A 15,251-nucleotide genomic window follows, 5' to 3' on the forward strand; every position below is an offset into this window, starting at 1 on the left:
AATTGGGGATATCTGGGCTTGGACATTTATGGGCTGGGTGTCAGGACTGGGAGCCTCAGACTCTGGGGATTTGAGAATTGAGGTCTCCAGGTCTGAAGCCATATGATTGGAGGTACCAAATTTTGGGGCAACATGAATTGTACCTCTGAGCTTGGGCGTCTAGATTTTGGGGTCTCAAGACGTTGAGGCTTTAGAATGTAGGTGTCGAGACCTAGAGCGTCAAGATCTGGGGATGTCAGCCCAGACGCTGGAATCTCAAGAATGGGGTTCTCAGAATCTGGAGACATGAGGCCTTGCTTGTCCCCAGAAACTAGGGGCATCATCAGTTGGAGGGGCTCAGGATCTGTGGGTCTCAGGATTTGGGGGTGCTCTTAACCTGGATACTGTTGGTCCTGGGGGAATCCCAAAGATGATGTGGTGTCTATGTAGGAGTCAGGGTGAGATGTGTGGACTTCACTGCTCTTGATGAGTCCAGCTTCCTTCAAGGCTGTGGGTAGGGGGCCAGGAGGGGCCAGGTGGGAAGATAACCAGATAGGGGGAGGGGGAGGGGTGGAGAGGGAGCCTGCGTGACTAATTCTCCCAGGAGCCTCCCCCCTTGAATCCCTTCTTAGGAAATGTCCTCTGTTTCACCATCTACGACATCCCCCCAAAATAGCCTTTGGGGGGTGGGGCAGCTATTGTCTTCAGGCCACAGTCCCTTCCCAAATACCTTCTCCTAATCTCCACTCAGATCAGGTTCCCATGGACATGTCATAAGACAAAGGAGGACAGCTGTGGTGGTGGAGGGGCAGGAGCTGCAGCTTTGGGGCTGTGCTCCCCCCACACCTCCCAGAGCCCTTTCCCTGTCAGGGCTCCCAGCCCCTCCTTCCTGAGACTGGGGAGTCCAGGCCCCCAGCCCCTCCTCCCTCAGACCCAGGGGTCAAGGCCCCCAGGCCCTCCTCCCTCAGACCCAGGACTTCAGGCCCCCATTCCCTCCTCCCTCAGACCCAGGACTTCAGGCCCCCATTCCCTCCTCCCTCAGACCCAGGACTCTGGCCCCCAGCCCCTCCTCCATCGGGACCCCACCTCAGTCGCATGTTCTTTGGTCCTTAGGTGACACAGGATGTCGGACACCGAGGAGCAGGAGTATGAGGAGTGAGTGGTGCTGGTGGGAGGGCTGGGGTATGGAGAGGTGGGACCCTCTCCCACCTCCAACACGCTAACCCTGCCTCTCTGTCCTCTTCCTGTGTCCTCAGGGAGCAGCCCGAAGGTGAGTGGGGAGTGGGTGGCCCTCGGTGGCCTGGGGACACGCGCGGGAGGCCCGAGGACAAGGGTCGCCCATCGCCCCCGGCCACCCGGGGCGGCCACCCTCGGGGTCGCAGCACCCTGGGCGTGCTCTCTTGTGGGGTTCTAACCCTGCCTTTTCTGCCCCCTGCCCTTCCAGAAGAGGAGGCTGCGGAGGAGGAGGAGGAAGGTGAGGCCTGGACCCGCAGGTCTGCGGCCCAGGCAGCCCCGCGGGGCCGGGGCTGGGTGGGGAGGGGGCGCTGGGCGTGGCGGGGCCGGCGGGCACGGGGCTCCCGACCGCCCCGGCTTCAGGTCCTTTAACAGCCTCTACCCTTTCTTTCCTCCCTGCCCCCCCCCCCGCCCCCCGCACCCCGGCGTGGCCGCTCCCCCTCGCTACCCCCTCCTCGCTTCTCCCCCTGCCTCCTCCTCCCCAGCCGCCGAGGAGCCGGAGCCCGTGGCAGAGCGAGGTAACCGCGGCTGCTTCGCTTCCCGAGACGGATTTCCTCGGGCCCCGAGCCCTGCGAGGACCCCTGCGCCCGCATAACCCGCCCAGGCCCGGTCCTTTAAGCTCCGGAGAGCTCGCGCGCCCTCTGGTGTCCACGAAGGGAAACGGCCTCGCCGAGGCTTTAACCCATTCCCTTCCTTCTTAAAGGGACCGACACCCAAGCCTTCTTCCCCAGCCTGGAGGAATTCTTGTAGAAGGGTTGGATGTTTGCGGACAGACACCCCCACCCCACCCCCATCTAAGTCCCCGACCCTGTCACTTTTCTCCTTCATATACATTCAAAGGTTGGGGTGTGAGTTGCAGAAAGGGCTCTCCCTGGGCGTCTGGATTCTTGTGTCCCCAGAGGGGAGGGGCTGGGGGCACCCTGAAGTGCTAGGTGTAAATGCAGAAGAGCAGGAGCTTTGGTATGTAAGAGGAAGGTCTGGGGGGGTTGGAGCCCTGGGTTCCCAGAGAAGTGGGAGGGGGACCCCACACCAGTTCTGAATGTATATCTGATGCGTGTGATCCTCCTCTTCCTGATTTCCCTTGTTCCCTCTTCTCCCCCCCTACTCATGCCTCTCCCCCAGAGCTGCTCCTGGGGTCTATGGCTTGGAGGGGAGTTCCCTCCTCTGGGTGTATCAGGCCCACCCCCATGAACTCTTGCTAATTATCTCTTTGTATCTCCCCACTAGAAGAGGAGCGTCCCAAACCAAGGTGAGATCCTAGGGGCTAAGCATCCCAATCACATCCTCCTAAATATGTACCCCCCACCCCCAGAGACAGGGTGTAAGAAAAGCAGAAAAGGAGAGTGGGGCCCTTGAAGCAGGAAAGGGCAGGGATTTGTTCTGTCAGCCAATTGTCCAGAGAACTTCCCTTGGTGTTTGGTATATCAGAACCCATCTGCTCTGTTGGTGAAACAGACCCAGATACAGTGAGGGTAGCACACAAGAAGGTACTATGTTTGCCCTAGGCAGTCAAGGAAGGCTTCCCAGGGGAGGAGGTGATGCTAGAGTCCTGAGGGATGAAGAGTTCACTAGCTGAAGGAGGTGGGAGGGATATTGTAAAGGAGAAAGCTTCACAGGGTGCATGCATGGTGCAGTGGTTGGATTCAGGCCAGGCTTTCAGGGAACAGACAGAGACACAGGTCATTCTGATGATGAGAGTCCTAAAATAAGCAGATCTGTGGAGACCATGAGAGCTCATGGGGGCGGAGGGTCTTGGAGGAGGTGAGATTGGGGCCAAAGCTTGGAGATGCAAGGAGGCTGCGATCTGAGCACAAGAAGGAGAGTTCTGGGTTGGTGTGGGCAGTGGTGCCAATTTCATTATGGCTGGAGTGCAGAGTGCAAGAAGGCATGGGGCTGTGAAAGCCTGGGCCCTGTGGAGCCATGGGGGGTTTTGAGTAGAGGAGGCATGGAAGGTTTTGAGTAGAGGAGTCAGACCTCAGTGAGACAGCAAGGGGGATCAGGGGGGCACAGGTGTGCTTTGGGATCTGGGAAGGCTTGTTGGAGAAGGGAAGGCCTCAGGGGATGCAGCAGGAAGGGGAAGGGCGTTGCATGCAGAGGGAACAGCATATGCAAAGGCCCAGGGGTACAAAGGCACATGTCATAGCCAGGGAACCATGAAATGTGTGTGTCTGGGAAGGAGGAGAGAAGTTGCTGGAGGATCTGACGGGCCAGATGGAGAAGGACTTTGAATGCTGGGTTGCTTGGACTTAAGGATGAGCTCTGGGTGCTAGAAACACCGCTCTAAAGTCATGAAGGAAGATGAACTGAAGGTAAACAGCCAGAGGTGGCAGGGGGCCAGGAGGAGGCTGGCATGAAGGTTCACAGGAGAGGGGCCGAGGCCTGAGCTAGGGTGGGGAGCATGGGGTGGAAACTGGGGAACAGACTGGGGAGATGCCCAGGCAAAGAGGCCAGACTTGTCACTGGGGCAAGGGGAGGGAGAATGTGAGCACCGCTGCCAGGGGTCTGGGCCATATGGCCGCCACTCAGTCTGGGGGAAGTTGGTGAGCTCAGAGGCAGCATGGTTTGTGAGAAGGCAGGAAATGTCAGGACGCACCTGTCAACCTGAGTCTGGAACCTCAAAGAGAATCTGGGCTGGAGACAGAGTTGGTGAATCCTTGGTAATTGATGATAATCGAAGTCACTCGAATGAATGACATGCCTTGTGGGAGTGTCCTGTGAACGAATAAAAGGGCAAAACTTTTTAAAAAGAAAAGATTTTATTTATTCATGAGAGAGAGAAAGACAGAGACAGAGAGACAGAGAGACAGAGAGAGAGAGAGACAGGCAGAGGGAAAAGCAGGATCCATGCAGGGAGCCTGACATGGGACGCCAGGATCATGCCCTGGGCCAAAGGCAGGTGCCCAACCGCTGAGCCACCCAGGGATTCCCAAGGGTGAAACTCTTTAAAGGGCTCTCTGGGGACCAGTAGACAGAGGTGACAGCGAGAGGAGTAGGAAGGAAATCAGGTGAAGTTTCTGTTTTAAAAAGCAGAGAAGAGAGAATTCTAATGAAGGCATGGATGGAGGGCGGACCCCCCCTCAGGGCAGCACCACCCAATACGAATATAGTGCAAGCCACATATGTATAATCTATGTATATAATTTATGTATAAAAATATATATTACAAGCAACATTTTAAAAAGTAAAACAAAACAGATAAAATTAATCTTCATAGGATTTTTCCATTCAATCCACTATATCTGAAATTTTATCATTTCAAGATGTAATCAATTGATAGGCGGCATCATTAGTGAAATATTTTACATTTCTTTGAACCAAGTTTTCAAAATCCAGTGTGTTTCACAGATGGCACATGGAATCGCAAGTCAGACCAGCCAGTTGTCAGGTGCCCCAACCACACGTGGCTGGTGGCTGCCAGGGTAAACAGTGCAGCAGCAGCAGCTGGGGAGCTCCATCAGGGAGCTCAGGCTGTTCATTTATTCCCCTTCTCCACCCATCAGGCCTGTGGTCCCTCCACTGATCCCCCCCAAGATCCCAGAAGGGGAACGTGTGGACTTCGATGTAAGTAAGGGACATCCAGTCTCCAGGTGTCTTTGTGCAAATTAGGAAGAGGCGCCCCTGGCTTCTCCCTTCTTTCGGGAATCCCCTAAAATGGACCTAGTGTGGGTCGCTAGTGCCACCTTCTGCAAGCATCGCGAACAGCGGCCCCCCGACTCCCTAAACTGTCCCAGTCCATCCCTGCCCCCAAGGGCCCTGCCCTGACTTTCCTCTGAGGTGCGCACAGGTGGGTGCGGGTCCCCCACACTGCCTGGGGATGACACGCTCCCCGCCCCCCCTCCGGCCTGCAGGACATCCACCGCAAGCGCATGGAGAAAGATCTGCTGGAGCTGCAGACGCTCATCGACGTGCATTTTGAACAGCGGAAGAAAGAGGAAGAGGAGCTCATTGCGTTGAAAGAGCGCATTGTGAGTGGAGGGAGGTGGGGTTCTGCTAGTTCCTCCCTCACCCTGTGAGGGGCTGGGCTGGGAATGGTTCCCAGACAGTGCAGGCCCGAGGCTGAATCTTGAGGGAACTGGCAACTGGTGCAAGTCCATGGCCACACTCAAACTAGCTCATCTCTGCTCTTGACCTCCTTGGGAAGGCAGCGTCCCTGCACCCCCTCATTCTTCTCTCCCCCCAACACCCCCCTCCCGCCCCAGGAGCGGCGCAGAGCTGAGAGAGCTGAGCAGCAGCGCTTCCGAACAGAGAAGGAGCGTGAGCGTCAGGCTAAGCTGGCGGTGGGTGCCTCCCCTGCCCTTCCCTGCCCTGCCCAGCCCTGCCCTGGAAGGGAGACCAAATGTTACTTCTTCAGCTGGATGCTCTGTTTCCCATTTGTCATATTTTCTGCTGTCCTGAGAAAGTCCTTGTGCTGTATTATTCAAGGATCTTTCCTTTGGAAGGGACAGAAACCCCAACCCAAACCGGATTCAGCAGAAAGAGAATTTTATTGGCTCATATAACCAAAAGAAAAGTGGAGTGTGACTTGCTTCAGGCATGGCTGGATCAAGAAACTCAAGCTCACAAAGACTCAGCTTTTGTCTTCCTATCCCTGGGCCCATTTTTCTGTGGACCCTAGGGTGATGAGGTCATCATGGGTGTGCTTGGGACTTTCCTGGCCTGGGCCTTGAAAATCCTGTTCCCATCAGTCCCAGGGAAACCAGATGGCTGGTCACCCTACTGGACATCCCGTTCTCAGGCAGGGATGGAAAGTGACCATCAGAAACTCTGGCTATAATTCCTCTTTTATCTGTCTTCTGCATGATTCTGGGATGAGTGCAGATTGGTCACCTGTCCAACTTGGAGCAAATTGCTAGCTAGTTGTAGGAGACTGGTTAGGATATTCCCATTGGCGTAGGCTCTGGATATGTGATCTGCCTTGACATCAAGGACTCCTGGAAGCACTTTTAAAGATTAGGAGTAGTGACATGGTAGGCAAAGTACTGGTCTCCCAAAGATGCTCACATCCTAATGCCCAGAGTCTATGAATATGATACCTTGCATGGCAAAAGGGACTTTGCAGGTGTGATTAATTTTTTAAAAAGATTTTATTTATTCATGAGAGACACAGAGAGAGGCAGAGACACAGGCAGAGGGAGAAGCAGGGTCCCTGCTGGGAGCTGGATGTGGGACTCCATCCCAGGACCTCCTGTCAGGACCTGAGCGGAAGGCAGACATTTAACCAACTGCGCCCCCTAGGCACCCCCAGGATGTCTGCATTCTTGCCTATTCTGACACTGACTTTGCCTCATGCACTGTGTCTGGTTGGTCCTGCTTCACTTAGCTCACCAGTGAGATTCCCTCCCAGCTCCCCATCCCAGACCTTTTCCCTGAAGTGGGTGGGCAAGGCCTTAGGGCTAACCCCTTTCTTCCCTCAGGAGGAGAAGATGCGGAAGGAGGAGGAAGAGGCCAAGAAGCGAGCTGAGGATGACGCTAAAAAGAAGAAGGTTCTGTCCAATATGGGAGCCCATTTTGGGGGTTACCTGGTCAAGGTGAGTTCACTCCTCTGGACCTAAGGTCTATGTTTCCAGGGAAGAGGCAACAGAGGGCTTAGAGTTCTGGTTCCCCATGAAGGTGGGGGCTGGGGGCCTAGTCTCCTGGGTCTGAGGGAGGAGGGGCTGGGGGCCTGGACTCCTGGGCCTGAGGGAGGAGGTGCTGGGGGCCTGGACTCCTGGTCTGAGGGAGGAGGGGCTGGGGGCCTGGACTCCTGGGTGTAGGGACAAGGTGGTGAGGAGCTCAGCTCCATGGGTTCTGATCCATCCCACACTTCAGTGTGTCCGTTTCTCTACTCTCAGGCAGAACAAAAGCGTGGTAAGCGCCAGACAGGTCGGGAGATGAAACTACGTATCCTGTCTGAGCGTAAAAAGCCTCTGAACATCGACCACATGGGAGAAGACCAGCTCCGGTATACCGGTGGGATGGGGGCTCAGGGTGGGAGGGGGCTGGCTGTAAGACGGTGACATAAGGGAATCCTTACCCAGCTCTGGGAGAGCAGAAGCCCAGGTCTGAGCCCTGGTGCTGTGTGACTTTGAGGTAGTGTGTCCCCCTCTCTGGACTCCCTTGTATTTCCAGTGAAATATGTCACTGATTCACTTTTTGTGGCTACCTTGACATGTAGAGTCTGGGGGGGTCATATGAGGGGAAGCCAGATAAGATGGCTCACCAAAAGTTAGGAGATTTTGTTGACTTATTGAGGTCCTGTGGAAACTCAGGAAGCCCCATCTTTTTTTTTTTTTTTTGTACATTTTATCTGTTTATTCATGAGAGAGAGAGAGAGACAGAGAGAGAGAGAGAGGCAGAGACACAGGCAGAGGGTTCAGAAGCAGGCTCCATGCAGGGAGCCTGACATGGAACTCGATCCCCAGTCTCCAGGATCACACCCTGGGCTGATGGCGGCGCTAAACTGCTGAGCCACCCGGGCTGCCCAGGAAGCCCCATCTTTATGTGAATTAAAGCCAGACATGTCAGTGAGACCTTTCCAGCCAAGTGTCTGCCCCCTGGGACTCCATCTGCTCCTCTACCTCCCATTCACAGGACAGCCCCCATCTTGTGATAAGCACTGGAGGGAAGACTGCAGAGTGCTTCTCCTTCTGGGGCCTCAGCCATAGCCTGATGTTTTCTGACCTGGGTATGACCCATAAAGTCAGAAACCCCCACAACCCTGGAGACAGCACAGCAATGGGGGCTGGAGCTCAGTGGTGGCTCTACCACTTACCAGCTGTGTGATCCTAGGCATGGCAAGCAATTTCTCTGAGCCTCACTTTCCTTATTGGCAAAATAAGGCCAGGATAACAAAGTCTACTTCATACACCTGTGAAAGGTCAGTGAGGTGATGATGATGATGATGGTGATGGCGATGATGATGGCAGTGGCGGTGGTGGTGATGATGGTGATCGCTGCAGCAGCCATGCCCCAGGGAGGGCTTACAACCCTGTGACGTAGATACTATGAGTATCCTCCTCCTGGATGAGGTTCCTGAGGCACAGAGAGGTTAAGTAACCTCTCTAGGGTTGCACAGCTTGCAAGTGTAAGCGCTAGGAATGAGCCCCAGGCCGTCTGGTGCAGCAGCCTGTACTCACTGCATTATAAAGTGGAATGATGGTAGATGTTAAACTGCCAGCTTTCCAGAAGCAAAAGGTCCCAATCGTAGCTTTTGCCCATTTCCATGATGTCCACCATGTGGGTTTCAAACTACCAGTGTGAGGATACTGTGCACAAGAAAAGACGCACAGGGTCAGCTCTTGGAGGTGTTTACATGGCTCTAGCCCACTGATCGCTTTGCACTCCCCCTTCTGAGCACATTTTCACAGAGCCCGTCATAAAGTAATATGTGGCTGCTCATCCCCCCACCCCCTTTCCCCCCTTTTCTTATTTCTCTGCCCTCCACCACACACTCACTCATAACTTGGGTCCACTAATATTTAGATCCAGTTACCTCAATTTTATTCATTAGATAAAGGGTCTAATATGAGGGTCTTACAACATTTTTCAAATAAAAATGTGCCCCAGAGGAGAGTGCAGTGGAAAGCTGGTAGCTAGCAAGACAAAACAAGCAATATAAATAATAATAAAATGAACAGTAACATTGACTTTATCGAGTGTTTCTACGTGTCAGGCATTACACATCGTATAACAGTTCTGTGCAATAGATTTTTTATCAGTTAAGAATAAGCTTGGCTTCTAGTAAAGTCACCTGTCCATAGCAGCCTAAAATACAGAGGCTTATTTTCTCACATGGGAGAATTCTGAGACTAGGTGGTCCACAGCTGGTATAAAACTCTAGAAAATGACTGAAGACCCAGACTCCTGTTTTTCTGCTCTACCACATTTAGCCTGATATTTCCATCCTCAAAATCACCTCATGGTCCAAAGTGGCAGCTGGGGCTCCAGCCAGCACATCCAAGCAGCAGGAAGAAGTTGCACAGAATGAATTAACCAAAGGCTTTCCTGGGAGCCCTATCCAGGGACCTGTTTTCATCCCCATTGGCCACCCCTACTTACACAGGAGATTTGGGAGAGTGGCTTTTTAACTAGGCCTATTGCAAAAGGTTGTTTCTAAGGAAGAATGGGAGAAGAGGTATAGAGGAGGTAGCCATGATTTTACAGAGAGGGAAATGGGATCCTAGGGGAGGTTACTTGGCAAAAGTCACAAACAGGAGAATGGCAAAGTTGGGACTTGAATCGGCTTCTGGACTCCAGAACCTGGGTCCTTAACCATGACATCATTCTTCCTTAGGGAAATATGGATTTTGGATGTGGAGACAGTGGGCAGACACTGGAAACCCTTTTTCTTCCATTCACTTTGAATAGTTTGGCCTCAGATATTAGCAGAATGGCAACAGTGCTGCCCAACTCAGAGTCTCGTGGGGTGGCTCTGGGCACTTCTCTGTGGGCTGGGGGCGTGGGATGGCGCCACAGCCACCCTTCTGTCCTCCCAGGGAGAAGGCCCAGGAGTTGTCGGACTGGATCCACCAGCTGGAGTCTGAGAAGTTTGACCTGATGGAGAAGCTGAAGCAGCAGAAGTATGAGGTAAGGCCCGTCTCCCACGGAGGATGTCGGCGCTGTGCAGGGCAGGGGCGGGCAGACGCGTCTCCCAGGCTGTCCCCCCAGCCCGTCTCTCTTTCCCGCACAGATCAACGTGCTGTACAACCGCATCAGCCATGCCCAGAAGTTGTAAGTGTGTCTCGGGCGCTGAGCCCTGTGCCACCCACCCCTCACTCTGACGCTGGGGTCTGTCCTTCCCTCTCTCTGTGAGCTTTGGTCCCTTGCCCCCTCTTGGCATCTGCCCTGGGTCCCTCTTCTTGGGTCTCCATCCCTGTTTCTGTGTCCCTCAAAGTCAGGACTCTCAAGGTGGGGTGGGTGGTCTTGCCCCCCCAGGGCATTGGACAGGGGCTGGAACACAAGTGGCTGTCACAGCTGGAGGTGCTCCTAGCATCCAGGTGGGGAGACTGGGGAGGCTGCCCAGCACCCTGCAGTGTCCAGGACATCCCCCCCCACTGCCCCAACCGTCAACAGGATGAGAACCCCGCCGTGACTTCTGTGCCTTGCTCTGCCTCCCCAGCTCTCTTTCTCTTGCTCTCTGTTCATCTATCCCCATGTCCCACATTCTCTCTTTCACCCCAGCCTTGGGCCCTCTTCTTTGCCACCCACTCTCTGTCACCCATCCCTCCCTTCCCCCAGCCCATCCCAGGAACATACTGACCTCGGCTCCTGCAAGTGGGTGGGTGGAACCCGGCCCCAGACCATCAACCATACCGCCCCAGTCAGCAAACCCTCAGACCATCAACCACACTGCCCCGTCAGCGAACAGAGAACGCATTTGCCTGCCAGTCCTCTTGACCGGGACAGTGGGAATTTGGGGGTGGGGCTTGTGGACTCCCTGAGTTGAGGGCTGGGCCAATCTCAGAGGCTGGGGGAGCCCCTTCTTCCTGACACCCCTTCCCTCTTCTCCTACAGCCGGAAGGGGGCAGGGAAGGGCCGAGTTGGAGGTCGCTGGAAGTGAGGCCCGGGAGCCAGGAGCCAGAGCCTGAGCCAGAGCCTCTGGGGCATGGATCACATCTGTGGTTGAAATAAACACGCCCCCTGCAGGCCACCTGCTGAGTTCTGTGGTTGTCATTACTGCACTGCATGTGGCCAGCTTCCCTGCTTCCTTTGACTTAGTGCCTAGAGAAACCTCCTTGTCACTATAGCGGTAGGTCAAATTGAGCCCTTATGCACCTGCTGGGAATGCAACATGGGGCGGCCACTTCGGAAGCCAGTCTGGTGCTTCCTCACCCAGCTAGGCACACAGTTACTCTATGGCCCAGTAATTCTACTCCCAGTGTCTACCTGAGAGAAATGAAAACACATGTTCATCCACATGCCCACTGTGCTCCACGGCCCAAAGGGTGGAAACACTCCTAATGTCCACCAACTGATGAATGGATGTGAGGAGGTATTACTCAGCAATAAAAAGGAACAGAGCCCTGACACACACTGTAATGTCCACGAATCTCAAAAACATGGTACTTGGTGAAAGAAGCCAGACACAGAAGGTCCCAGATTGTGTGACTTCACATGTGTGAATTGTCTAGAGGGCAAATCCATGGAAGCAGGGAGGAGGTGGGTGGCTTCCAGGGGCTGGGGGAGGGTTGGGTGGGGAATGCTGATTTTTGTCAGGCTGCCGAAAATACTTGGAATTAGTCGTGATGCTAGGACACACAACCTCGTGAATATAAAAAATCACTAAACTGCATACTTTTTTTCCCCCCAAAAGCTACCCAGCTGTATCAGATGGCCTGTGTTCCATAGCCAACCACCTCACTTGTAACTGGCTTCCCATAGTAGCATTACTTTAGTTTATGAGTTTGTGGGTCAGTTGCTAGTTTGTGCTGGGCTCAGCAGGGGGGTTCTTCTGGGCATGGCTGATCTGGGCTGGGCTTGCTTGTGCATCCACGGTTGGGGATTCCTGTGGCTCAGTGGGACTGGTTGGTTTAGGGTGGCCCCATTTGGGATGGCTGAGACCTCTCTCCATGTGGTCTCTCACACTTTTCTTTCTAAGGAGGGACATATATGGTTTTCTTTCATGCATTTCAGCCTAATCTTGTGCTCCCAGAATTTTGTTGACCTTCTGTGATCATCCTGTGAATGCCTCTTCATGTTTCAGTAGCTTGACTCGGGTCCTTTCCTATTGGGAAGTGTTGGGTTGCCAACACTAGCCAACAATGTCATTTAGGAGTTATGCTTGGCTGCTAGGAAGGAAGACCCAAAATAACAATGGTTTTGGTGAATTGGGGGTTTGTTTTCTCACACAGAACCTAAAAGAAAGAGGTAGTAGGCAATCCTGGGCAGAAAAGGCAGGTCTAAAGAGCCATCAGGAATTGAGACTCCTGCTTTTTTTGCTCTGCTTCCACCCACAAGGTCATGCAGTGGTCACTGTATGCTTTCTGGGGCTCCAGCCATCACTTCCGCTTACAGGAATGGAAGACAGCAGAAGGCAAGGCCAGAAATGTACACCTTGCAGCTGAATTCAACCCCTAAGAGAGCCTTCCTGGAAGCCCCATCCACCCAAGTTCATTCCCATCTTGTTGGCCACGCCTAATGGCAAAGGAGATTAGGTCTCTGGCCCACTCTTGAGCGAGCTGGGTGTTTTGCCACTTCAAATAAAACCAGGGTTCTATTTTTGAGGAGGGAAACACTAGTTACAGGCAGACAATTAGCAGTCTCGGATGCACTTCCGTCCTTTGGCTACCCAAGCTACACATATAGATCCTGTACACGGGTCATTCACCTGCTCCCTAGGGACAAGAGCCCAGGTTCTTGGGGTCATACCAGCCCTGCCAGTCAGGCTTGGGTGTGCCTCCCACTGGTTTGGCATCTTATAAACGCACACCCTAACAAATCCACAGTGGCTAAGATGCAGGGAATTGTAAGAATAACAGTTCAGACAAACCTTTTCACAGGGAATAGAGTAGAAAGGGAGGAAGAAGGACGTCACAGGATAGGAACAGACATATGTTAACAGACCCAGAAAATGTGGCTCTACACATTGGGATAAAACCCCTCTTCTGTAATCATTTTGGCTTAACACTACATGTAAGTGGAGGGTGTCTTTCCATGCTCATATTAGAGAGTGATATTTGGGAGAATACTGTTCTTGGTGTGGTTAACAAATTCAAAGCCTCCTTCCTGTTGGTGTGAGTATGAGGACCCAGGGGATGTGTTTGTATGTGGATAGTCACTAGATGGTCAGCCATGGGGGTGTCTTTCATAGTACATTGTCCCTTAAATTTAAAACTTTCCTTTGTGTAAATAACTCTGCCAAGAACAGTTTTAAAAACATCAGAAATCAGAACTGACCTATAATATGCCTAGTCTTGTTTTCACACTGGACAAGAGAGTAAACTTGATGCTTTAGTTCATTCCTTTATCTGGATCATCTTTATGACATGGATGGGCGTCTGTTTCTCTGTGTTTGCAGGGGAAGAAGGAACATCTTCTTATCTCAAGGAGGTTATTTTCACCAGCTGAGTGAGGAGGGCTTGCAGTTCTAAGGTTAGGCATTGCAATTCCAGTGTTAGCACGGAGAGGAAACAGTGAAAACACTTTCTCCATGGAAAAGCAAAGGGAAGAAGATAATTTTAAAGAGTGAGATATGAACATGTCTGTACCAGCCAACACCTGGTACCTATCAGACACCTTATGGACGCTCTGGACAACTCCCTGAGACAGAGATTAGCCCTAGGCTTTAGAGCCAGGAAGTGGACAGAAACAAGCGTCAGACCTACCACTGCCTACATGGGACCTGGAATTCTTCACCATTGCAGCAGTGCAGGTTTTAAAATAGAGGCTAAAGTCTAAATTCTGCAGGCAGTGTAAAGATTGCCAATTGAGCTGATGGTGGGAACACGTCTCACACTTTGTCGTGTGGGTTGGGCAGACACCCCAGATAAACAATCACAGTCACAAAAACAGACAGACATATTTCCACGAACACTTACAGGCTTGATAAACATGAATCCCTATGAATAGCACACACCCAGGCACACACAAGACCGTAGGCACACAGTTATAAAGTGTCACGGGTATGCACGCACACTGAAACACACACAACCACAACCGCACATAACCTACAGGCGACCTACTAACTGCCTTTCAAGCTTCCTGGCAAAGGAGGTGGGGTTCACGTCCCACGCGTGGGAAGCGTGGGGTTCAGAGACTACATATCCCAAGAACTACCGGGACTGCCATTCCCTTTATAGCTATGGCCAGCTTTCCCCAGGCCTCATGGGATTTGTAGTTTATTTCTTTCTACAGGCCCCCGCTACTTCGGAGTGGGTGGGCTCCTCCAACATCCCTTAAGAAAAAAGGCTGTTGCCGCTGTCCAGATTTCAGCGCCTTTTTGTGCGATTTTTACGGGTCTTGGATCCGACCTCAAAGTGCCTCTATCTCTCCTAGCCAGGATTTAGGCGCAGGACACTTAAAGTGAGGATTATTTCGTGTTTTAAAGTGCTACGTGGAGCCCCTCACCCAGGACTACAATTCCCAGCATGGCTTGCGAGCATGTAGAGCCTAGACTACATTTTCCAGCGTGCTCCGCGTCGCAGGAGGCCCTCGGAAGAAAGGCGGATGAATGAAGGTTCTGGGGGCGCTGTCCTTGTGGACCCCGCCCCTTGGGCCCCTTGACTGGATGTGATCCAGGGGTCACCATGAGGGACTTTGGACTTCTCCTGTCCTTGGGCCTGGCTTTTTGGGGGGCTTGGGATTCTGCCTAGGACGTACTGTGTTTCCAGGGGCGTGGCCCTGAGAACTACATTTCCCGGCGTGCGCTGGCGCTGTGGGCCGATGGCCATGACCTCTGACTGCCCACTCTATCTCCCAGCATGACCTGGGTGGCCACTCCGGAAAGCTGGGATTTGGGATTGCCCTGAAGGGTCTCCGGGTTGCGGGGCGCCCTGGTGTTTCCCTTGACCTCGGGAATCCATTAAGTACTTCGTGCAGAAATTAACTTCGGTCTCGCAATTTTAAGCTCCATTCTGGGTCCTGGGGATAAGGGGCGCTCAGAGAAGACAAACGTCCTTGCCCTCCGGCCGCTTATTTCTAGCTAAAGGGAGCTGACCAAAGAGCCCACAATTAATGAATTATGTGGGAAAATGAGCGTTATGTCCTTCCCGGCTCCCGGCCCCGTGGAACGTAGCAGTGCATTTCCCAGGGCGCCCCCGCCCCCACTCTCACTCCCACCCCCACCCCAACCGTCCACCGGTCGCCTGGAGCGGCGGACTTCCCGGTGCGCCTCGGGGCGGAGCGAGGCAGGGAGGTTGCCATTAGCAACTTCCGCTTGCGGACTCCATTTCCCAGCGCACCCCGGGGAGGCGTGCTGACGTCGGCGCTCCGGGCGGGGGCAGACTGATCCTCCGGCGGCGCGGGGCCAGCGGCAGTTCCCAGCGGCCCCGGGCGGGCGGCGGCGGCGGCGGCGGCGGCTCCTCCTCGGGGCTCGGCGTACGCTCGCTCGCTCGCTCTCCCGG

At 53.6% G+C, this 15,251-nt stretch overlaps 1 protein-coding gene across 2 annotated transcripts; it reads left to right on the forward strand.

The window, feature by feature from the left end:
- Window positions 1-1,133: 1,133 nt before the first annotated feature.
- TNNT1 (troponin T1, slow skeletal type) lies at window positions 1,134-10,840 on the forward strand. 2 transcript variants are annotated; one of them, XM_049107813.1, is made up of 12 exons: window positions 1,134-1,249; window positions 1,424-1,453; window positions 1,698-1,730; window positions 2,440-2,461; window positions 4,713-4,773; window positions 5,061-5,177; window positions 5,412-5,489; window positions 6,627-6,740; window positions 7,044-7,153; window positions 9,687-9,777; window positions 9,881-9,921; window positions 10,705-10,840. In XM_049107813.1, exons 6-12 carry the CDS (start codon window positions 5,079-5,081, stop codon window positions 10,748-10,750), a joined length of 579 nt encoding a protein of 192 aa, XP_048963770.1. In that variant the 5' UTR covers window positions 1,134-1,249; window positions 1,424-1,453; window positions 1,698-1,730; window positions 2,440-2,461; window positions 4,713-4,773; window positions 5,061-5,078; the 3' UTR covers window positions 10,751-10,840. The 2 variants fall into 2 exon arrangements, with proteins under 2 accessions (XP_048963770.1, XP_025279722.2); XM_025423937.3 differs by lacking the exons at window positions 1,134-1,249; window positions 1,698-1,730 and having other exon boundaries at window positions 1,422-1,453.
- The last annotated feature ends 4,411 nt before the right edge of the window (window positions 10,841-15,251 follow it).

Source organism: Canis lupus, chromosome 1 (assembly GCF_003254725.2).
Source record: "Canis lupus dingo isolate Sandy chromosome 1, ASM325472v2, whole genome shotgun sequence".
NCBI lineage: Eukaryota > Metazoa > Chordata > Mammalia > Carnivora > Canidae > Canis > Canis lupus.

Excerpts from the sequence above, each read along its gene's own strand:
- TNNT1 (XM_049107813.1), top strand. The coding sequence starts at position 5,079 with ATGGAGAAAGATCTGCTGGAGCTGCAGACGCTCATCGACGTGCATTTT. Across the intron at positions 7,154-9,686 it reads ATGGGAGAAGACCAGCTCCG|GGAGAAGGCCCAGGAGTTGT; the intron begins GTATACCGGTGG and ends CTGTCCTCCCAG. Across the intron at positions 9,922-10,704 it reads ATCAGCCATGCCCAGAAGTT|CCGGAAGGGGGCAGGGAAGG; the intron begins GTAAGTGTGTCT and ends CTTCTCCTACAG.